Source organism: Strix aluco, chromosome 3 (genome assembly GCF_031877795.1).
Source record: "Strix aluco isolate bStrAlu1 chromosome 3, bStrAlu1.hap1, whole genome shotgun sequence".
Classification (NCBI taxonomy): Eukaryota; Metazoa; Chordata; class Aves; order Strigiformes; family Strigidae; genus Strix; species Strix aluco.
Genome location: NC_133933.1, coordinates 82339731 through 82363306, shown reverse-complemented (window position 1 = coordinate 82363306; position 23576 = coordinate 82339731). Strand labels below are relative to the sequence as shown.

The 23576-nt window shown below is 42.7% G+C and overlaps 2 protein-coding genes across 2 annotated transcripts; one reads left to right on the top strand and one right to left on the bottom strand.

Moving 5' to 3' along the window:
- Window positions 1-684: 684 nt before the first annotated feature.
- On the bottom strand, window positions 685-6989 carry CD24 (CD24 molecule). Its single transcript, XM_074819405.1, has 2 exons — window positions 6817-6989; window positions 685-4220 (listed from the first exon to the last, which is right to left on the bottom strand). The coding sequence occupies exons 1-2, from the start codon at window positions 6883-6885 to the stop codon at window positions 4041-4043; spliced, it is 249 nt and encodes an 82-aa protein (XP_074675506.1). The 5' UTR covers window positions 6886-6989; the 3' UTR covers window positions 685-4040.
- Window positions 6990-18645: 11656 nt separating this feature from the next.
- MTRES1 (mitochondrial transcription rescue factor 1) lies at window positions 18646-23263 on the top strand. The gene is made up of 4 exons (XM_074819404.1): window positions 18646-18781; window positions 20368-20797; window positions 21648-21720; window positions 22798-23263. Exons 2-4 carry the CDS (start codon window positions 20376-20378, stop codon window positions 22972-22974), a joined length of 672 nt encoding a protein of 223 aa, XP_074675505.1. The 5' UTR covers window positions 18646-18781; window positions 20368-20375; the 3' UTR covers window positions 22975-23263.
- Window positions 23264-23576: the final 313 nt, after the last annotated feature.

Genomic DNA, 23576 nt, shown 5'->3' with positions numbered 1-23576 from the left:
GTGAGCTGTGCTGTGGAGCTTGGTGTAACCTGAGTGCAGGGAAATGCTGACTTGGAAAGATGCATGACAAAGAGCCAGGCCCTGCAAGTGCTCCTTCTCACAAACCCTTCCACAGGCCAGTAGGCTGTGTAAGAACTACTCTCAGGAGAAATAACTCCATATGAAATACTGTACTAATGACATTAGGGAGTATGTTACTGTATCGAGCTGGCTTGAGGTTATTTGCATTGTACAGCAAATCCTAAGTGTCTGAGGGATTAGGCTAAGAGCTGGGAATGGCCTGTCAAAACAGTCCAGGGTCCATTTGAAATGTCATTTATTGACACATTACTAATGTCACACCTCCATGTAGACAAAGTAGGGCTATCCTTCACACCATGCAGCAGCACCACACACGCTGCTTTTCACACAGGGAAAAAGGCTTGGGGAACAGGATTTCATCTTGCTGAAAACAAGGAAGCTACTAGCAGAAGCTTATGGGTATAATAGCATTGGATCTGGCCCCAAATACTTCACCTCATGGAGATTTTTGTTGAGTGAAAGTTGTTCATTCAAAGTCCCAGCAGATTTCTAAATGAGCTGAAAACTCTAATTTTGAAAAGACTTAAGGGCTATTCAGAATATGATGTTGTCAAGGAAGGAACAGTAGGCTGCAGACAAACTGTAAGTGATCATTTTAGGCTATTTCATTCAAATAGTAACACTATACTTTATTCAGGACATATGTGGCTAGCATATGTTTACAACAAAAGCAGTGCCATGCATCAAACAGAAGCAGAATTGTTTCAGTCATTGAAATACACATTATCCAGACACACTCCAGCTGGACAGATTCATGAAAGTGAGAGGCTTAGGTAAGAGCTGGTTCCAGTTATTATAGGTGTCATTTTAAAACAATTTAACAGTTGTGAAGTGTGTAGGCTTCATTCTCCTCCCTTCCCTCCCACCTTCCCATTTTGTTAAATACATCCATCACATCCTCTTTCCCTGGGTGGATTTCTTCATCACTGATTCCATTATTCTGTGATGGAACAGAACAAAGGTTACCAGATCATTTTTCTAAATCACTCATCTGGTGAAAACTCAAAACTCAAGAGACTTTAAATATGCTTAGATGCTATTAAAAAACAATCTGGCCCTATCTCTTCAAAAATACAATAAAAAAAAGGCATGCCACCAGTTAAGCCAACCATCCCCATTCATTTGAATATTTAGCAAAAAATTAACTTTATTCCTGTACTTCACTTATTTTACTGGTACATCATAGAATTAAGGCCCATTGTTGCAGCCTTTCTTGTTCTCCATCTCTCTCTTTTCAGTTTTATGTTTTTCAAAAGATACACAGCCAGGTAATAGTTGGTGTAATATTTTGTCTTCATGCTTTCTTCTGGAGCATTCAGAGAAAAGCTAAACAAGGGAACAATGTGCTCCGATACTCCCTGCAGATTGCAAGTATATTCAAATGGCAAGCTTTGATAAACTCAGCCGGCTCCTCGGGTTTGTTCAGCCTACTGGAAAAGTAAAGGAACACAATCAAAGGCCTGCCGCGCTGCATTCCCTCCGGAGGCCTCTCCGGGGGCCTCTTTCCCACTGAAAAATGCAGACCTTAGTGCAGCATGCCTAAGTAGCTAGGTGTTTTTAAATGCCTTTCTCTACATCTAGTGAGTAAAGATAATCACTCAGAACATCACTGGGCTTTTAGGAGTTATTAGAAAACAACAAAGACAACCTTGGAATGTCATGAACTAACTATTTGCTTCTGAATTCTCATCCAGTTAGTTTTTGCTTTTCAGCAAAATATTGCACAAATTCCTACCTCTTCCAGCCTCTGTCCTTCATCAGGCATGGTGAAACTTGAACTAATAGAATATTCTTATTATATTAATGTAGCCTGTGGGAGCCAGAAACCTCAAGCAGTTAATTCACATGCTTGATAATCAGAAGCTGAAAGACAGCTTTAGCCGTTGTAAGGAAAGTAACTCATTGCCACAGCGAGAAACAAAGGAAAACTCTGTTTAAGCACTGTTTGTCTAAAATGAAAGCATAATACTACTTTGAAAGGGAAGAGGCTGTAATAAGTATGGAAAACTTACTACAGTTACTAGAGATGTTAATCAAATCTCACTCCCTCATTTCAGGGTGGAATCCAGACTCCCAGTGTCACTAAACCTTACAGAGAAATAAAACTAGTTACACTTCAGCATTTCTAGACCTTGAGGTTTTTAATCACATATACTGTCTTGCTTAACAGTTCATTCACTTTATGCAGGCAAGTTACAAGTTTTTGTAGAAGTTTCTGGAAGTGCATCTAGAATGCATTGCCTGTCCACTATTTACAATTTTTTCCAGTGAAAATCAGTAGGTAATAAATCAAAGCATAATTACACAAACACAAAAATACAATCATTAACATTTTACTGGATACAAATGATAAGCATAAGGAAATGTCCATGTACACTCACTGACATGAATTTGTGTTAGTTTGCTATTAATATACGATACTCTGGATTGGTGGTAATATAACTGAAAGACAGATGTGTATTAAAAAAAATTAGAGAGCCACTCATGTTTGACATGATCTTATACTGAGCTAAGTATCTATACACAGTGATATGATCATGTATACTCACATGTGATCATATCAACATTATTAGTTTTTTCCTGACAAGGTTTTATCATCAAGGTAGTTGAACCTCCTCAACAAAGCTTGCTTTGATCAAGTACCAGATACTATTATCTAAAGTGTTGGATGATACAGAAACAATCTGTGCAAGTGTAGCAATTTTGATTCAGAAAATTTTAAAAAAGTAGTATTTACAAAGGTAACCTTTAAATTCAGTGATTAGATTAAGACTCCAGTCTTCATATTCCAAACACCTGATCATTTAATTTCTTTTTTGGCGTTTTGCTCTCCTCTCCCCATTCCTTCTCCCCACCGCAAATATTAGCCCATGTTTAAAGTAAACTATCACAATTAAAACTCTTCAAAAAAAACAAACAGTAAGTTATTTACCTTGTGCCAAAAAAAAGCAGCACTAGAACATTACTCTAAAGATTCCATAAATCCTTCATAATTAAAGGAAAGTTCCAGGAGCAAAAAGAACTATACAACTTTTAGAACTTGGGAGGAGAAATAGGGGAAAGAGGAGACATTTATCCCTTGACTTTTTTTGTTTTGTTTTGTCTGAACTTCATTTACAAAAAGCTCCTGGTACTTTTTCCAATGTTTCCACACCTCCTTTCTCTGGCACATACGGTTTAATATACAAACCATTTAAATAAAATGTCAAATTCAAATTCCCACCATAAATAATTCAACTCTTATGAAAACTGGTGGGTTTTAGGCATTTCAAAACTAGCCCTGCCTGGCTAGCCATTTGGTTAGGTCTCAGAAGTTAAATAAGAGGATCTTACAAAAATTTGGTATTCTATTTTAGCCTTGTAACCATTTCATACAAATGAAATCTAGAAGAAACCCTTTTCATTGACATTTTGTTTCTTTTGCATACATCCTACTACCCATAGGTTATAACCATATAGGCTGTGTGAGAAACAGAACCATTTGAGCTTTTCCAGTGGTTCTATGAGCCTGTTGACTTGAATGAATTTACATGGAAAATAAAATCTCTTCAAGTCCTTATTCTAAATGGTAGATAAACCCTCTAGCCTTTTTTCTTGGTGTAGTGTTATTATGCATCCTTATTATAAGATACTGCATTTCTTCTCAGCTTTAAATCAGGGGTTGTCAATACCGTCTTTTTGCTTCCATCTTGTTTTTCAATTCCAACTCATTTGGTGAAAGAGCTCATCGTTCTACCTCCTTGCTGAAGTCGCTTTCTCACACTGTTCAGCTTTGGAAAGTCAGAATACTGAGTGCTTCTCTAGGTCAGACTGGTACTAATTTGAGTATGGAGTGGAACCAAGCTAGTTTGATGTGGAGTTTGGACTGATTTATTTTCATGCTGGGTCGGAGATCTAGCCATCTCAGATGGTTCAGGAAACTGGGTGGGGAGTGGTAGCCATTTCCATGCCAGAGTCTCTTAACAGCAAAAATACAGAAGAGAAACTGAGAGAATGAAAAGAAGACTTGTGGTTGAGTGAAGAGAATTTCCGTGTCCCTGAGGGGTGGTATTGTTCACTGAATTTGTGACAGCTGTCAGAGAAGTGGAACTTGAATTGCTTGAAGGTGTTGGACTTGTTCCATTGCGATCGCAGTAGATCTAGAATGTGGGGGGGTGGAAATAACAAAAAGGAGGTTTTGTGGGTTTGGTTGGTTTTTTTTTTTTTTTAAATCAGAAGACAAATTAGTAGCCATGAATGATGTGTAGCATCAGTCACAGTACACAGATATCATACACACAATTGCTCATGTCTCTCATGCAGTTGAGGACAAAGACTCGAATTGCTCACATGGGATTTGTTAAATAAATCTAACATTTTTCTAAATGTTTTTCTGTTGCTACATAACTACCACTTTATCAAAAGCCTGCACTAAAATAAAAGTTAGAAGTGAGAAGTAGGTTTTAAAAAACATCACACCAAAAAAAAAGCAAATGTAAAGCTATGCAAAGACAAATCTTAGGATTAAAAAAAAAGAAACACACTTTCAGACAACTGCATGAATTCATTATCTTTGCAGACAAAGCCACGGACAAAAACATGAAAACAACGGTGAAGAATCTATTGATACTTTTTCTGGGGCTGGTTTTGAGATTCCTTTCAAGCAAGGGGTGGTGGTTATGTGAGCAGACTTAATATTTCAGCCTCTCTCATCTCCTGTCTTACTGTGGTAGTACTGAACTGCAGAACTTAACATAATGGAACTATACTGATTAAATCATAACCTATTGGCATGCTAGAGCATACAAATAGGAAATGCAGTGGAAAGACCATAGAATATTAGCAAATTAAGAAAAATGCTGACAGAAAGCAAAATCAAAAAATACAGTATTTCCCTCCATAACTCTGCATTATAGGGATAGAACATGAAAATTTGCATCCTATGTAACTTCAGTATCAAGCTATTTCCTACACATGCAGAGGAAAAGTTTCAAAACTAAGCTAATGTGTCCATTTCTTCCAGTGAAAGAAGCATGTGATACACAAGGATGAAAAACAAGGGCAAGAATCACATAACTGCTTCCCAAAAATGAGCATAGTTTAGCAAGCTTGGCTTCAGCTGTGGCAGCAAACTTGTGTGATAACAGAGCCTTCTGGTGAGCTCTGACAGAGTTAGCTGAAGTAAAAACAAATGTATTTTTTTAAACAAGAGCAGTTAGTTTAATAAATAATACTCTCCATAAAAGGTGTCCTTATTGTCTCATATTTCCAGTGCTGCTGACAAAACTTCCCTTAGCAGAAAAAATAATTATAATACCTCAATGCTGAAGCCAGAAACTCAATGTTAAATTTATTAGAAGACTACATGAGCATCTTAAGTGTTTTCTACTGGGGAAAAAAAAAAAGCATATAATAGAAAAATACCAGGATAGTGTAAAGCTTTTGGTCGTTAAGGTTTTTGGCAACCAGCAACATGCTGGAAGCAATTTAAGACTGCAGGATAAAAATCGCTGTGTGGAAGTTTCTGTTGAAACGAGTCCGACAGTGATCAATAATGAATTGCAGAGTTAACCTACAAGCTGGATACGAGGCAAGTCCTAACCCGCCCTGGAATTTTTTCGGTCTTCATACAAAGTCTCCACCGCTGTTTCACACTAGGTTATATATTTTTAAAGTTTTCTTAGCTTTAAACAGAAAGCCTAGTTTCTGGATAATTTTTTTGTTGTGGAAGAAGAGGGGCTTAGAGCCAAGTTCCACAACGTCACAGTAAATGGGACCCCAGACAGATCATCTTAACGAGCATGTGACAAACACCGGTAACCCCAAGGGTCTGATCCTGCTCTCATCACTGCAAGACGGGCAAGGGCGAGACTGTGAGCGCAACGGAGCAGGGATAATGCCCTTCCTTACAAAGAAGGGGGGGGGGGGGGAATACTATTTAAAACGATCTCCAACAAGCCCTTTGCTATTTATTTTTATGATACTGGGTTATTGACCCCTTTCAAAAGGTGGTCTCTAGGAGCAACACATCGGCCGGGTATCGGGGAGCCCCGCTTGCCTGCTTACAGAAAGGCAGATCCCTCCTGCACGCGTTGCCTCTGCGCCAAGGGTGCGCCTGGGCCGGCGCAGCAGCAAGGGGCTGAGGGCTCTGCTTCGAGCGCCCAGACCTCCCGCTCCGGCCGTCACCCGAGCCCCAGGCCCGCACCCAAACCCCATACGGGGAGCAGCGTTCAGACCAGGGTCCCGCAGCCCCCCCGCAGCGAACCCGGCTTTGAAGAGATCGTTCCCCTTCTTTCCAGCGGGGGAACGAACGCTTCGCCGCCGCTCACACCACGGTTCTACGGCTTTCCCTCGCGGGTGCCGCGGGAAGAAAGCCGCCGAACTCAGGTTGTTTTTTTTTTTTTTCCAGCTTGGCCGGGGTAACCCAAGGCACCGCCACTGCCATCCCGGGGCGCTGGGCTCGCCCCCGTCCCCCGCCGCCCGGGGGGCTCCAAGCCGACCCCAGCCGCAGGCGGCGCGGCCCCTCGCCAGCCGGGGCTGCCCGGGCGGGCTTCTCTCGCCCCGCCGCGCGCGCGGCCGCCCGGCGAGATGGCGGCTGCGCCCCTCACGGACCCCGCCCGCCCGGCGGCTCCTCAGGAGAAACCCGCCCCCCGCGCGGTGGCGGCGAGGCTGCGGGAGGGTTTCGGGCGCGGCCGCTCTCCCATCCCTCGCCCTCGGGCCGGCGGTGGGGAAGCGCCGAGCCGCTCCGGGGCTCACCTGCGTGGGGAGGAGGAGGGCCAGGAGCAGGAGCCCCAGGCCGAGCCGCGCCGCCAGCGCCGTCCCCATGCCCGTCTGCTGCTGTCCCGCCGCGGGCCGCGCTCCTGCCGCTGCTCCTGCCGCTGTGGCTGCGGGCGAGAGGGATGCACCGCTCTGCCGCGCCCGGCCCTTTTATAGCAGCGCGGGCTCCCGTGACGCCCCGCCGCCGCCTTCCCCCTCCTCCTCTTCCTCCCCCCACACCTCTGCTCCCGCCTTCCGTGCCCGCCGCCCCGCAAGTCGCTGCCGCCCCCTCGGCCCCTCTCCCCGCGCCCCGAGAGGCTCCGCTTGCCCTCCGCTCGCCGGGCCGGGCCGGGGGCAGGTCCTGCGGGGCATTGCCGCCAGCAGCAGCGCGCCCGGGTCCTGCCGGCCTCTCCTCGCCAGACCCCAGAGCTTTGTTTCCCCCCGTTGAGGTCTTACAGGCGGGGTGTTTCCTTTGTCTAGCGCCGGCGTCGTGTTCTGGTACTGAGGGACTGCACAGGGCCGCAGACGTTGAGTTGCGGTTACTCCGGGGAAACGCTTATGTTTATAAAAACATCAGGCTTTTTTATTAAAAAAAAATAAAATCAAATCATGGGTGAGAGAAAGAAAGGTAAAGAAGGCTGGATGGATTTCTAAATGGTGGGAACGGTGGGTAAAAGGCTGAGGAGTTAAGATCCCACCTTGTTCAGAGCTGCCTCACCACCAGTGCTCAGACTTCAGACCACAGGTTGCAATTTCAAGCACTCTTTGGATCTAAATATTTTATTATTATCATTATTTCTTAAAGAGTAGGAAACCTGTGTAACAAGTGGAAGGTTCTTCCAGCTGTAGCCTGTGCATATGTAAGGTTCTAGCTTCTAGCACAGTGAATACTGTAGTTGTAGTGTATCTTCTCCCTTAATAGACTGAAGACAGACTGTGCCAGGGCCTCTCCAGATCAGTCAGGTATCTCAGTGTACAGACAAATTAACGAAAATGGTCTGTGTCCACTCTATAAGAGACACTGACATGCTGATTTTACTGTGACAGAGCGGTTAAAAGAAGAGGAGGACGTCCTGTTAGCTCAGACTAATCAATAGATTTTAAAATTGTATATGTTTGTGTTTATCTCAGAACAAAGTGTGAGGAGACATCGAAGTTCAGCACTGCATAACTCATTTGCCATCTCCAGGGGCAGGACTGCTTTTCAGGAGTTTTCGAGGGCATTGCTAGAAGTCGGTCCTGAAGCACAAGAGACATGGAGACGTGCTGCAGAACTGGATGCTGGGACTTGTGTTAGGCAAAATACTCTAAACCCAGTCCCACACTAATTGCTTCAGAATGCCTGACAGAGCTGTCGTTATTTTGTTTTTCCAGGAATAAAGGCATTTTGCAAGCTGTACCACCCAAGATATCATATACTAAGATGAAAGACCTTCTGAGAGGTACACTAAGCCTGGAGCACTCATGAAGTAATATTCCCTTGGTTTTTATATATCTCTGATCATAGAGAGAGTCTAGTTTGTAAGTATCAGAGTTTATCTGTACAGTAACTAGGGGAATGGTCATCAAATTGAGGGTCTTATGTCTCTGAATATTCACTGGTGGTCTGCTGAAAGCTGGTTACCAGAAGATGAGTTTTCATGATTGTAGAGATATAAGAAGAAAAACAAGGAAACTCTGATCAACTTAAAATGGAGAGGTGACAAAGCTGAAAACTTTGCTATTACTACTTTTCATTGCAAACTGTTTGCTTTAGTTGTCACAGTTAAGTGAAATCACAAATGGGAGGGAAGGTCACCTTTTCACTCGCTACAGAAAAGTGAAATTCCCTATGAGAATTCATGTCACGTGAATCACAGCGATAAAGTGAGGGCTCACACTATTCTGACACCACCAGATCCCCTGGAGGAGATGCAAAAGGAAGGGAATCCAGTTAGGGCTCTGTGACAGCCAAAGCAAAGAATATTCTAGTACAAAGCTGCCAGAGATGGTCTCCATTATAATTTCAACCACCTTGTTTGGGAGACAAGGAAGTGATACAGCTGTGGCATGATCCTGTAGGGATCATAACTGGTTGTTGCAGGCTAAAGCAGCAGCTGAGGCATGTTAATGTCAAAGCTGGGGCAGATGAGAAGGAGGGAATAACTATCAGATGACCTTTCCCATTCTCTCTACCCAGCACACCTTACCTGAGGTCTGGAAATGCATCTGTGAAAAATGAAGATGACGCAGGGTTCTTGTAAGGTGACATGAACCAACACAGCATTATATGACTGCTAATTATTATTATATAGTGTATTGTACTTTTGGCATTTTAACAAGGTTCGGGGAAAATGGGGATATCTTTCTTTTTGCTAAAAATATTATAAACTCTGCTCCTTTATTTAAAAATAAATAAAAATGCAGAGGTTTTAAAACATTTGGCAGAAATTATAAATTACAGAAATAATAAATCTATGTTAAGTTTATGTTCTGAGGCCAAAAATATGCCTTTCTGAAATATTCCTGAAATACTAATGCAAATAAGGAAATGTACTGGCAGCAAGGGAGAACTGTTAAAACATTTTAAGCTCAAAATTTTCTTTGGAACTTTTGTCATTGGAAATTATAATGCCTACACTCCATTAGATTTCTACAACTGACTCTGCCTATTCAGGAAAGCTGCAATATTCCTGATTCCTCCTGAACACATAAGTCACCTGCACTCCTAATTCCAAAACGTTTACTTTTTTTCAGCTGAAGTCTATAATGAAGTCTGCAAAAGATGTATGTGAGCAAGAGACCAGGACCCAATATATGGATTTTTCTACAAGGCAAGAAGTACTGTAATGGAGTTGAGGACTGTACAAAGTGAAGCACTGCTATCTGGTGGCCAAAAGGCAATTCTTATTTCTTTCCATCAGAAAAGACAATATACTCTCTTACTCAAACATCCTTTGATAGTAGTGTGCTCTAAGAGCTTTCATGATGCTGAGATATCATGTTAGATATTATTGTCAAATCCCTATTGTTCTGGTTCCTTTGTTTTTTTCTAGGTCAGATTAGTACTCAGCACCTCTCCCAGTTAAATACATAATATTTTATGAGAAAGCTTAACAAAGAGAAGGAAGAAAACTGCTTTGATCTTTGGGGTTAAATGTAAGTTCATCTGTGTATTCCACCAGTGACTTTTAAGTTGATTGAACTTTGCAATAGACATAACTTTCAATCTAGTGATCAGAAGCAAAACTTGTGCTGCTTTGTATAATGCATTAGCAAACAAGATCAGACTGGCAGAAAAAAAATTAGTTGTCCATAAAAGGAAGTAGAGAAGTAGTCTCCAGGACGTATAAGTTAACATATTTAAATTTGGACAAGCTTTAGCAAAATAAATGTAGCCAGAGCATTGAGTGGAATTCGTGAGAACTAATTTTGACTTAACCATTAATTTACTCTTCCCTTTTAGATGCCAATCTTGATCCATCTAAACTTAAATATTTTAGGAGCATCAATTGCCAGTGAGAATCACTGGATCCTGGGCTCCCAACCAGCTCTTCACTCTTGGCTGTGCATAGACTAGAACTTACTACACTACTGTGGCTCGTCCCAGGGTCTTCACCCATTTCAAGCTCATGCTAGAGTGCACTGCAGCTCTCAGTACTCACCTGGGTCATATTATGAGTTAACACCCATCTGTGAACATGTTATCCATTTATAGATTAGAACCTGATCTTTTTTCAGATGACAACTTTGAAGAGGAAAATCTAGCTTAGCACAGTGTGGTATCGACTAGCCTGTATATGCTGATCTATGCTGACATCATCTGGTGATAAGTTTCTTCGATGTCCTTTTTTCCCATATGGATTTTGCCTTGAGAAACTCACAGGTCAATATTTTCTAATATATAGGAACACTATCTTTTCATTAGCTAGTCTGGCCCTCCTCTTGCTACTTGTTTAGCAGAAAGGACCTTTCTTGCAGCGGCAGCAGAGCTCCAGCCATACAATCAAAACTTGCCAACTGTTACGAAGCACACACTTCCTTCTCTATCATTGCAGAGCAAGACTGAAATACTGATGGGAGCTGGCTGATTGAAACTGATTTTAGACAACTGGACAAAGCTTTTCAGCATGTGTCTTGGGTAAGAACTTGGAATACATACTGAGGATTACATTCCCTCTTCCAGCGGAGGGATTATATTAAATTTCTGTGAGTAGAGCTTTTAATGGAAGGCATGATTGGTGGTACTGTAAATCTCCACTTGGTAATAAATGTTGATTGGATTCAACTATACACGTCTTCAGACATGGGCCTTACTGCCAAGATCCAGACCCTCATTAGATTCCAGCAGTGCTGCTGTTTCCTTTCTGTGTTGATCTGAGGCAAAAGCATCAGGTTGCTTAATTAGAGGTATATAGTTGTGGAAGTAAACAAAGCCATGATTTCCAGCCCTGGAATCATAAGCCTGGAAGTTGGAGCAGAAGTGAAACTGTGATTCCAGAAATAGTCTCAAGAAGAAGTGTTGAAGAATTGCCACCCTAATAACCATGGATCTTTTGACTTCTGGGTAGACTTCAAGGGATGGTGTCAGCTTACACAATTAGGTGTGGCTTCAGATCTGCTTGAAAGCACACCTTTCTCCCTAAGTCAAACAAACTCTTGGGTGACATCAATACAAACAAATTAAATGGTAGCAGAGCCTGTTCTTTGGCCTTGAGGCCAACTGACATGTTTAGCCACGTCCATGCTATTAAACTCTCCCAGCCTCCAGAAAATGGAGGCTGAATCTAAACTGCCTATTGGTAGGTAGTTGTCCCTGGCCTGGGCCAACCCCTGAATCATGCTCAGGGATTGCTTGGGATCATGCTACTTGGTATGGGACAAAACCAAGACAGGGCTTTCCTTCAACTCATGAGGCATAATGTCAGATAACAGGTCTATAGACATGAAGAAGTAAAAATTATCAAAATTTTTTTTATTACATTTTTTCCATCTTCTGATTTGAGGCAGGTTTAAGTGTAATTCTCAGAAAAAAAAACAGTGAAGGTACTCCCTTCCGTAGGCCTCACGTTTCTTTGCCAAACTATCTTTACAGAATATTTATCTTACTACAAAGTCTTCTTTGCTGAAAAGTTAAAGTAATAATTTATTACATCACCATAGTAAAGTGCACAGATAATAATGATAGGCAGATTTGTAACAAAGTGTTTACCGGTTGAAAACATATCAAGCACTTCACACTGAGAGGAGGAAGGGTCACATGACAGCAGCCATCTACATTTCAGTGAGTCTCCCTGGAAACCCTTGATAGATGATGAAGGGAAACAAGTGCTTCTATGATGTCATTCATCTCATTTCAACACAGACATCTGAAACAGATTAATCACATCCTGGAGATGCCTACATCTCTTCCTTATCAAAAGAGTGTAGGTGATTAGCTCAGACATTTGCCACTGTATTTTCCCTTATTTTGAGGAACAAGTTCAGTTCCTTCAACCTTTCTTCACAGGATTTCTATGCATTTTTGTCACTTTCCTTTGTACTCTCTCAAATCTGTCTTCATGAGATCATGTTGTCCAAAGTAGCACACTCCACTCAAACTGAGATTTCAGCACTCAACAAGAAATTTGTCTCCTTTTGCAGCAGCAGCTTCATAATGTTTGTGGTCTGATGCAATTTTGAGATTATCTCACTCCATTTCCTGAACAATAGTGCAACATTAGCATTTTTACCATCTCCTTGAATTTTCCTTCTACGGTAAGACTTACTACTAACTGCAATTAGTGCAACCAAGTTCTCACCATTAGCCTGCGTGCTAGCGCTCTCTGTGATTTCTCCCATTGGATAGGATATTCTGTATTACCTCTCTTACCACTGGATGACAAGTTAGTTATCCTGATATTATACTACTTCTTCATCCTGCTTCTTTCCAAACAAATGAAAAAATGTTCACTGAACATCTCTGCATTCTTATTAATCATTTTAACCGTCACCATTAGTTTATGACTGTTGGGATTTCTTCTATCCCAGATACATTTCAAGACCTATGTTTTTAGCCCTGCCTACCAAGCATTTCTTCTGGTAACAGTGGAAGTCTTTATCTTCTCTTGAGAAGTGCTGAAAATCTTATCTCGCAATTTGAATTCAGTATTCTTCTGTTTCCCTGTTTTCCTTGTTATTGTTTGCTTATTTTTTATCTTTACTTACTGCTTTCTCTTTGCCACTAGACGGCAGATTTTTACCCACAGTTATAAGAAAGATAGTCTCTATAAAAAGGGAGCTGTCTTACGGAGTACTCAGTTTCAGAATTCAGTCCTAGTCATGACTGCTGCATGGCATCCCAAAAGGCTTATTCTTTTGTAACCTTGGCTGAGTAATTTCTAGTTTGAGTACAGGACAGACAGATAACAAGGTAATGAGAATGAACCATGGAGAAATCTGATAAACAGGAACAGAGAAAGTTGGAACTGTTTATTTTAGAAGACAAAATAAGAACAAATATGATTAAAAAGTGTATGAATGGACAAGTTCTAGAAGGTAGATCAGCTCTTCTTCCCACTTCATAATAGAAAAAGGGACTGGTCTAGATTTTGAAAAGATGCACTGCTAAAAGGAAACACGTATCATGTATCACTAAGAGTGTTATGACTTCATCTATCATTTAGATGGTGAACTCTTTGTCACAGGGTATCATTAGGCAAGATGCAGAGGAGTGGTCACATAGTGATGAGAACATTCAGAGTTTAAATAGCAAGTGTTGCAAGGGCACACTTTCCCGGGAGACAGATCATCCCAGGTCTTCCTACTATGTGATTTACACATCTTTTATACCTCTGGAGCTGGACACTTTTATATCAAAGATGTACTGAAACCTCCAGATACATTTTTCTTTCCTAATGCAGTAATGTTTATAAATGCTAAGGAAGGCAACTTTGTCCCTTAGCCACAGTGGAAGCTGAAGTACTTTGAAGAGCCTTTTTTCTGCTTTTAAAAGCAAACCTGACACAAAACATATTTTTTAAAAAAGAGAGGACTTTAACTGTACACAGATGGAGGAACAATCTAAATTTCCTCATTGGAAATTAATTATGTTAGACTTGCATGCATATATCTTGTATTAGTTACTATCAATTAGAGAAGAGAACATTATATTCTAAATAGTAAAGCCATTAATCTGAGGAGAATACAGAGGAAACACAGAAGTAAACAAATAATTCAAACTAATTAACATTTGCTCATGGATCGTGTAGTTTTATGGCTAATAAGTAAGGTTCAAATAACAAATGCTTAATTGATTGCTTTTTCTTTTTATTGCAGTTGCCACCCGCTGTTAGCAGTAGCCAGATAAATCCTAGAGCAGCAACCAAAACCAGCAGGACCTGAGCATGTTCACTACAGAATTAATGAAAGTCTGAAAGCCTGTCTTAGGAAACCGTACATTAACTTTTCCTATAAAAAATTACCGTGTTTTAGACAATTGGCAATCAGGAAAGTGAGGGGAAAACAAACAAACAAATCTCATTGCAAGCCTCTCACCAAATTTGGGACTTGAAGAAACAGCAGTGAAACTGCAGAGCCTTTAATCTCCAAGTAGCTGGATTGAATACCAGGCTGACTGAAGGAAGTTACTCACTGGTTTCCTCCTGTTCGCTTAACCGCTGATGTAACACCGATTTTCGCTGGCAAGGCAGCTATGTATTTCTGGTTTAAGTGGGTTGCCATGCTCTGACTTATTAGGGTGGCCTCTATCAGCTTCTTCAGCGCTGATCAGAGCAGTCTGCACTGCCCACCTCCATTTTCTTTCTCATTATGGCTCAGTGTGGCCTTCTACTGTAAAAGAGAATAGGCAGACAAAAGCCAAATTAGTCAAGTAATGAAAAGGATGGGGAAAAAAAATTACTTTAGCAAGTGCCTATATCTCCATCACTTAAAGAAATATAAAACAATACCTGAAACTCATTCACCTTACTCATCTAATTATCCATCTATAATGTCTCAGATGAATTTTCAAGGAATAAGTAGGCTGCAAGCAAGCAAAGGTGCTTTGTGAGACCTTGCTCACTTCTGGAAAGGGATTCTCTGTGCAGGACACCAATGTGGCTGCAGGAAGAAGTGGACAGAAGTTCATAATGTGGTTGCAAGAGATAAAATGGCAACACAAAGAGTTGCAAGCAGAGAGAGACAGAGCCAAGTTTCAGTGTATATGGGGGCTGGAGACATTAAAGGTATCCTAAAGAGAATAAACCCAACACTTCATAGTAAAAATGGCACAGTTGATGATATGGGTAAATGTGTGAGAAAGGAAAGCCAGTTTAGAGCAGTGTGCCAACTGAAAAGGCAGAACTGGCAGGGCTAGAAAAGGAGCTTCTGCTGTATGAAAGATTAGTTTTCAGAGACAGGCTTTAGAGAAAGAGATGGTAGGATTATTTGGTCACAGGCTGGCTGCAAGTAACAAGCTAGAGGAGTTGCCTCCAGACTGTGGACTAAGAAAAGAGAACATCTAAGCAGTTACAATAGGTGTGCCACTGGTAGAGGTGAATTAGCAGTCAGGGAGCTTTAGCTTATTATTCAAATGAATATGCACAGACTTAAAGGTGATGCTCACACGGGGACACTGTGTTTTCCCAGGCTGCATAAATATGCACAGAACACCATCCAGTCACCTTCTCAGTACACCTTGAAATAAGCAGTGTAATTTAAAAGGCATGTGGTTCCAACAAGGTAATGCTGAAGCTAAATCTGCAGTGACAAGTAATCTGGTGGGATGTGCATTGCAGAATGTTAGTCAGAGCTACTCACAGGGCTAGAATGGCAACATGGTGCTCTTGACTTTGAGATGCAGCGAGTGTCAGCAGATCTACTCCGGTCACTTGGCCAACCTGGCAGGAAAATAAAGGTAACAAAAAACCCTAGGCAGTGGGGAAGGAATTCCCGATTACAGATTCCAACATACAGCTCAAAAGCTATTAAGAATTTTCTCTCTCAGCTATCAGAACTAAAAGACTAATCTCCTTGGGAGCAAATGCCATAGGGAGTATATTGAAATACACTAAATGAAAACCATAAAAAAGAGAGGAATTGCCCTTCCTAGACAGGAGATGACTCCACTGGAAAAAAAAAATCAAGCAATTCTATGAGAATAGCCATGGGAAGAAGAATACATCTTGGTCAGACTAATTTCTCACCGAAACTGAAGACCAAAGCTGAAAATTTTGCCTGTATGTTGCTGAGGTGTCATATGATTTAAAAAAAAAAAAAAGAAAAAAACTTCAAATCACCCGAAAGCAGCTTAAAGAACACCCTCCCCAGATACATGTATGAGCAGTCTGTGTTTGGGCAAAGCCTCTTCTGAGCGCAGCCCGAGCTTGTGGCAGCTTTGAGAGGGAGCTCTTCACTGCCATCTAATGGTAAACTGCAAGAAGAGAAAAATTAGACTGGTCTTCACCCCATCCGAACTTTTTGGTTATAATTAGAGTTTGATATAATTAAAGCAGTAGTAATGAATATTAACTTAATTTTTGCCTATTTGGTCATTAAAAAAATGCACTTAATGACCCAGGTGAGGAGTTGCCAAGACCTCACACCACTGGAGTACAAATCTTAAAGATGTGGGCTTCCATGCCCCTTCTTACTCTGTGGCAGGGAGGGAATCGGATGACAGAGACCCGTGTGTCACTGAAGTTCCTCTGCAGCCCAGGACTGAATGAATCCTGACAAAAACCTTAGCAAGGATCTGCTTTCGTGACCAAGACATAAGGGTAACATGATGTACCTTCTAACTAGTACAACTAGAACAGTTGCCAATGTAGCTGGACTAGGAAATGAAGCAAGCGGGACAGAGGTGATGGCTCTGTTTGGGGTTGCGCAATGTTGAGATAAATCGGCTGCATGCTGCCTGTTCATGACACCAAGTCACATTTCCTCTAGGACTGGAGATTTTGAGTGCCACACTATTAACCTTCTGCAACTGTAAGGCCTGCGGGCAAGATACTGAATGGTGAATTGATGACGTTCTGGTTTTGTAAGATGCCACTATATCATCATATCTGAAGACTATAAAAGACAGAGTGACTTTAGCCACACTTTTTAACTTGCCTTTTAATAGGAAGATGCGATACAGATGTATAATGCCAGACTAACCTAGAAAGGCACTAATACTTATATCTTTGTTTACTAAGTTATCTTCACTCTCAGCAAAGTTAGAGCATGGATTTAATCCTACGAGAGACAAATCAAATTCTAAGAGCTCCGAAAAGAGTGGGATGTATGGAAGACTATGTTTGTGGGGTTTTTCCCCTATAGGGAAGGTAGCATTTCTGCTCAGGGAATACATTTCTGTTCTGATTCACTGTGTGCCTCTATGAATGCAAGAAAGTTACTCCTAACACCTTTTCTTTTTTTCCTCATTAAGGATGTATGTATATTTTAAGACATATGGGGGAAAAGTGCTAAAAATTCCCAGCTATATTCCCAACTGAAATTGGTCAGAATCTCACAGAACTGAGCACTAGAAAATTCAAAATACATAAAGATGTTTGCAGGTTCCTTCCCAGTGAGGTTTCTAAGGAGGGGAAATAGCTTTGCCAAGGAATTGCTCCATTACAAAATTATCCCTGATATAAAACCCTCTCATTCAAACGTTTTATGACAAAGTTTATACAGGTGTAAAATTAAGCAATCACTTATAATGCCCGTGCTAATTGCACAGCTCCTCTGCAGCAGTAGCCCTACAGTTACAGCACTTGCTCTATTTGCTGATAATTTTCCAAGGGAGGATTGGTCTGTCAGGTGAAGTGATAGGCATTTTAAAGCAGAACATTAAAGCTGAGGCACTCTCCCATCTGCCAAAATTATCCAGAACCTCATAAACCTTTTACATCAGGGTAAGATGCTGCTAATCTGATGGGGTTGCATTTTGTACAGATACAGAGAGTTCCCCAAATGCTGAGCAGCCAGAGCATTCAGAAGCACCAGGAGAGGTGCGGCTGGTGTGTGGCAGAGAGAAAGCTGGGAGAAGGCATAAGGAGGGCTGGACCTAGTTGCTGAGCTCCAGAGAGAAGGGATTATGGATTACCACTAGTAATGAAGATGCGACGTGGAAGAGGGAGACATAATGTGAAGTAACAAAGGTAAGGACAAGGGAAACCCAGGCCACAACGGGGTTTGCATTAGATTGTCGTGGTGGCCAAGCCTTTCAAGTTAATCTGCGGTCAGAACATTTTTGCATCTGCTCGGTCATTTCCCCAGTGAGAGATTTCCAGTTTCCTGGTTTGGGTGCGAAGGCAGAGCCTGAGGGGCTGAAAACACGGGTCGGCCCTTGGCACCGAGGTCACAGAGGCCAAATACTTCAAGCCTTGCAAAGGGAAAGTCAGAGGTGTGTAAAATCAAAACTATTAACGTAATTACTCCCAAGTGCTTTGACAGTGAGGTCTGGAGAGCAGCACCCGCGCTGGGGGGGGAGGGGGGGGAAGGCCCTGCCGGGCGGGGCCCGCCGGCAGCGGGGGGAAGGTGCTGCCGAGGCACCCCCGCAGGCAAACCTGGGGTCTGCCGCCCCCCCAAACCGGGGTACATCGAAAAAGCGCACACCGCGAAAAATAGCGACGGGGAAAAGTATAACGGGAAATAGCTGGGACAAAGCTCGGCGGGGCGGGGGCAGGGGCCGGCGCCGAGGCGCAGGGGGCTCCTCCCGGCGACCTCCCGCCCCGGGGCTGAGGAGGGGGCGGCAGGGAACCCGCCTCGCCCCGCCGCCCCCGCCTTTCTCCCAGCTCCCAGCCGATGCGCACGGGGGGAGGAGGAAAGACACCTCCGCTGCCCGCCCGCCCTCCCCGGGGCGCGGAACGCCCCCCCCGCCCTCAGCCGGTCCGCCGGGCCCCGGTCCCGGTAGAGGGCGCAGAGCCCGGGCTGAGGCGGCTCCGCCTCCGGCCTGCGAGCGGCGGCACGGGGACGGCAGCGGCAGGCCCGGGCCCGAGGCGCCTGGAGGACCCAGGTAACGGCGCCGGGGCCCGCCGCGCCCCGAGCCTCGCCGGGCCTCCCCGCCGCGTCCGAGGGCGCGCTCAGCGGCGGGGCCGCCGCGGCTCCAAGGTCGCGGGGACGGGGAAGCTGCGGGGCCGGCGTGCGCCCCCCTCCTCCCCGGCGGCGGGGGTGGGCGGCGGCCGGGCCTGCGCGCAGCTGCCGGAGGAGCCGGGGCTCCCCGGGGCCTCCCACCCGCGGCGGGCCCGGCACCGAGGGCCCGAACAGCGGGTCAGGGATCGTCCCCGGGGCGGGGGGGGGTGTCTGGCGGGGTGTTGCCTGCGTGCCGGGGAGCGGGCTTCTGCCTTCCGCGGCGTTGGGCCGTGTGTCCCCCCGAGCGGGCGGGTGACTCTGTCCTCACGGTGTCATGCGGGGCAGGGGCCGCCCGGTGCGTTGGGGGCGTTGCCGTTGCGGCCTCCTGGCAAGGGCTGTCCTAGCCGCCGGTTGTACCCACTGGCCAACGCGGGGCAAAGTATGATCGGGCACTAAAAATAAGTAGTGATAATTGTCTGTGCGTTCAAATCCCTGGTCTAGGCATTTGTCCCCAAACTGAGGAGAGGCGTAAGTCTTCTGTGAGGATTGCAGCATCCTAAATTTTACACTATATGTCATATATTTTAAGTTGACATAGTTAATACAAAAAAGCCAGGGAGGTGTGGTTATTTTTATTTGGCCAGTAATTGCCCTCATTGGTCAGGGCTTTTTCCCAACCACAAAAACCGCCTCGCTCCGATTTGGGCTGAGTTCACGGGGTGGGGAACAAACTCCAGTCTCCTGAAGAAACACGTGTTTCCACACGTAGAAGGCCATAATAAAAGCCAGTGCTCCACCTAGCCAGGAAGGACTGTAAATCAGTTTCAAAGAGAGTTGAAAGATGTCTGGGGTTTTTGGGGGTGTTTCCACCTACTTGTCCCAGCTTAGAGGTTGCTCCAGAAGGGAGCGGTGCTGGGGAGCTTGGACATGAGACTGTTGTTGCTGGTGTCCGTCCCGTGGCAGCACACAGAGCAGTGTCACTTCTGAACTGTACCATGATGCTAATTCCCCTTTGGAGAAACAAGAGGGAATGCTGTGCAGCATTCTGCCATGTAGGAGTGTTGTGGTCCGAACAGAAACCAAAGTTAAGCAGCTTTCAACTCTTCTGGGTTTACTTGAGCAAGTTGCTTTTATTGAGAATGAATCATGATAAATGTAGGGCTCCCTGTGCTTTTTATGACATAGTTAACTTCATTTCTGTTTCTTTAGTAAATTGTATTTCAGATGTAGGGAGGAAAATGCCACAAACGTGTTTGGACAGTTAATATTAAACACCAGAAAAGGAATTATGAATGGAGTATTCCACTGGGGGTTTTAGTGTTTGTTTTTCATCTGGTGTTTTAGCTCTTTGTCATGGTGGACAGAGTATGAGAAAGGCAGATCATAAAGCCAGTATAGCCTTGCACTTTTAGATGATGCGTTGCTCTATGGGGAATGAGATAATAATCTTTTTGTAGTAACTATTGTGCTGTATGTGGAGAAATCCTTCCAATAGTCAAAGCAGTTGCTCATATGATTGTTTTATTTTAGGGTATGCAATGACTGGCTTCAGACTCCCCATCACTACTTTTAGAAAACTGAATGTCTGGTTTGGACTGTGGGAGAAATTCCCCTCTAATAAACTGTATCCCTCTTGGAGAAGTGTATTCTGTAGCTGTCAAGCAAGCGCAGTGAACTACAGAAGATGTTTCACCTTTTCCCCAGTAAAACTGTGTGCCCTAAGACTTTCTCCACAGTGTATCTCAGTACTTTTTCTGCGTAACAAAAGTAACAAAAGCTCTAAAAGGAGCAGACAAACCATACAAGAAGAAGAGGAAGAAGAGGATGAAGAGGAAAGCGATTTGGAAGATGAATTTGAAAATGACCCCAATGTAGTAAAAGATTACAAAGATCTTGAAAAAGTAGTGCCGTCTCTTCGATACGATGTGATCATGAAAGCTGGTCTGGATGTTGCAAGAAAGTAAGTATGGAAGAAACAACCTGCTGATGAGGAAGGTGCCATGCATCTAAAATCTGAGTTTTGATACCCTTTTATTGCTGGAATAACTCAGTATTTGGGTTTTTTTTTTTTGGTGTAGCTGTTTTGACTGTCTGAAAATACGTTTTGGATGTGTGGGTGTTCTTGTTTGTTTCACCTTACCTCCCTTGAAATCGTCTGTTTTCTGCTTTTTGCTGTCTGCAATATTTGTAAGATTGCTGGGGAGGCATCATATATCATAACATATCATAATATCAGTTACTATTTATTTAAGATGAGGAAAACACAAAATAATGTACTAAGTAATATAAAAAGATATAATTTGAGATTGAGGGAGTAAAATAATACGCTACTTAATGGCTGTAGAAATAGGTGATGGTAAGTATAAACCTAACGTACTAGGTCAACCAGGTGAATGTGCAGTCTATAAATATATCGCAATGTTTGATCTAATGCAACCTACAGAAGCCTTATATTGCAGTGTTCTTAGAACAGAGTATTAGTATAACTTGATCACTTAAAAATTACTAAACTGGCTGGTGCAGGAGAGGAGACATTATTTGTTCGATATTCAGGAGACAGGTCTTTAGAAAGAGCTTTTTATTGCACAGAGCAACCATACTCTATTATTTCATTTAATATCTGTGAAAGACTTTTTCTTTACTTCCAGTTCAAGTCTGTCCTGACCTTAAATAAAGGTATCTTTTATGTGCAAATTAGAGTTGTGGAAATGTGCCTTGCACATGAATGGTGTTCTTGTTTATCTGCAAAGAAACAATTGCATTTGGTCTGCTGCACACTGTAAATGCAATAAAACCTTGTTTTTCTTCAGTAAAGTAGAAGATGCATTCTACAATAATGAACTCAGGCTGAATGGAGAAAAACTATGGAAGAAAAGTAGAACTGTAAGACTTTTTAAAATTTAAATCTTTTCATACAATACAAGAAAATAACTAAGGCATGACCTCTTTTCCCTCTAAATCACTCTGCAAAGGTGAATGAATAGCATTGCTAACACCACTTCCAGCTTTGTGTGTGTGTGACTGTGATTCCCTGGGTAAGACATTATTCCCTAAGGCAGACAGGAGACTTGTGTTACTAGAGAGTAAAATCTAAGGCTGAAAGTCAGGAGAAGGCAGATGGCAGCAAGGAGAGAACTTTCTAAGTTGCTGAAGGAAGTGATGATGGATGTGAGGCTGATGGAGTAAGCATGATTAAATTGGAGATATTGGTGGAGCAGGCACATGATTAAAGAAAAAGTTTGATGATAGAAAGGGATTGAAACTGGGGTAGCTCAGGAAAAGTTATTGTATCTGGAATAGAGCACACAGGAACACAATTAGGAGAAGAGCCAGGAAGGTTGCAGGCCACACTCTTTCACAACAGAGCTCACCAGGATGGTGACAAACATACTTTTACCCACCTTTTATGTGAGGGAGATCCTAGGTGGTGGTTACTGTCATCAAAGGGCACTAAGAAGAGAAGTTTTAATTCCTGATCCCCTAAAGCTAAGGCTAGTTTTCGAGAGGTGCTTTTGTGACTTTTGAAAGGTGCTCAAGCAGTTGACCAGCGCTCTGTTCTTCAAAACACCTTAAACTGTTTTAAAGGCAGGAGGGAGAACTTTGCATTTTGCTGTTTCTGTCTGTGTTGATACAAAAAGATTGGCAGGAAACACCCTTTGGAAAAAAAAATACTACATTATACCTTATTCAGAGAGTTCGGTGTCGGTTGTGGAACAGGAAGGGTAAAGCTCTTGGCAGAGAAGGTCATGAGACATTTAATTACTTATTGCCAGGACTTTCCTGGAAGTTCATAGCTGGAGGATCTATAGTGTGTCTGGTATTGCCTGCCTTCCTCCTCTCCTGTGAGATAAGAATATTAAATGGAAAGAAAGGAACAAAATTAAAATTTGACATAGACTGTGGGGGTTTGTTTTCCCCAGGGAAAGTTTATAATCACTCATCTTCTCTTTCTGTTTCCAGGTGAAAGTTGGTGACACTCTGGATCTCATAGTAGGTGAAGATAAAGAAACAGGAACTGCTGTAGTTATGCGGGTAGTCTTAAAAAAAGTATCTAACAAAACTGAAAGTGAGAAATACAAAGTAATTTTGAGGCGTTGGAAAAACTTAAAAGTGCCCAAACAGGATGTACTTAAGTAACAGGGAGTTGCATGTGGCAGCATAAGATTTTTGCAGAAAACCATATTTTTTGTTAAATATGAATTTTGGTTAAACAAAATTACAGTACCCTTTTTTAAGGGCTTGTGTCAGAATGTTATCTCCCTCGGCTGTGTACATTAATACTCATGCAATACACCTGTTGCTTTTTGCTGTTAGTTTTGTTTCATGGTATTGTGGGATAAAAGACCCAAACCTTACATTTCCAGGCAGTTTCCTTACAGATGTTATAAGTAATGAACCAATAAAGACTAATTTGATCACTATTTAATTGCTGTCTAATTTTGTTAATCAGAAAGGTTACATTAAAGCTGATGTTACAACAAGCAGAACTGCTTTCTTAGTTTTATCTCTAAATTTGTGAAATAGTTAGGGATAATAGGGATAAAACCCCCAATCATGTGAAATGGCTTCCTTTTTTGTTATTGGTTTGATCTTGGTTAAATACCAACTCTGTGTTTACATACACTGCTGCTACACCAAGAATGCAGAAGGGTGCTGACTGCAGCTGCGTATTTCTAAGCAGGAAACTTCACGGTGACAGAGAACGAAACATGGCAGTGATACTCTGCTCTCGTGGAGAA

Coding starts and splice junctions, on each gene's coding strand:
- CD24 (XM_074819405.1), bottom strand. CDS start 6,885: ATGGGGACGGCGCTGGCGGCGCGGCTCGGCCTGGGGCTCCTGCTCCTG. Junction 4,221..6,816: donor CCCTCCTCCTCCCCACGCAG/GTGAGCCCCGGA, acceptor CCCACATTCTAG/ATCTACTGCGATCGCAATGG.
- MTRES1 (XM_074819404.1), top strand. CDS start 20,376: ATGACTGGCTTCAGACTCCCCATCACTACTTTTAGAAAACTGAATGTC. Junction 20,798..21,647: donor GGTCTGGATGTTGCAAGAAA/GTAAGTATGGAA, acceptor GTTTTTCTTCAG/TAAAGTAGAAGATGCATTCT. Junction 21,721..22,797: donor TATGGAAGAAAAGTAGAACT/GTAAGACTTTTT, acceptor TTCTGTTTCCAG/GTGAAAGTTGGTGACACTCT.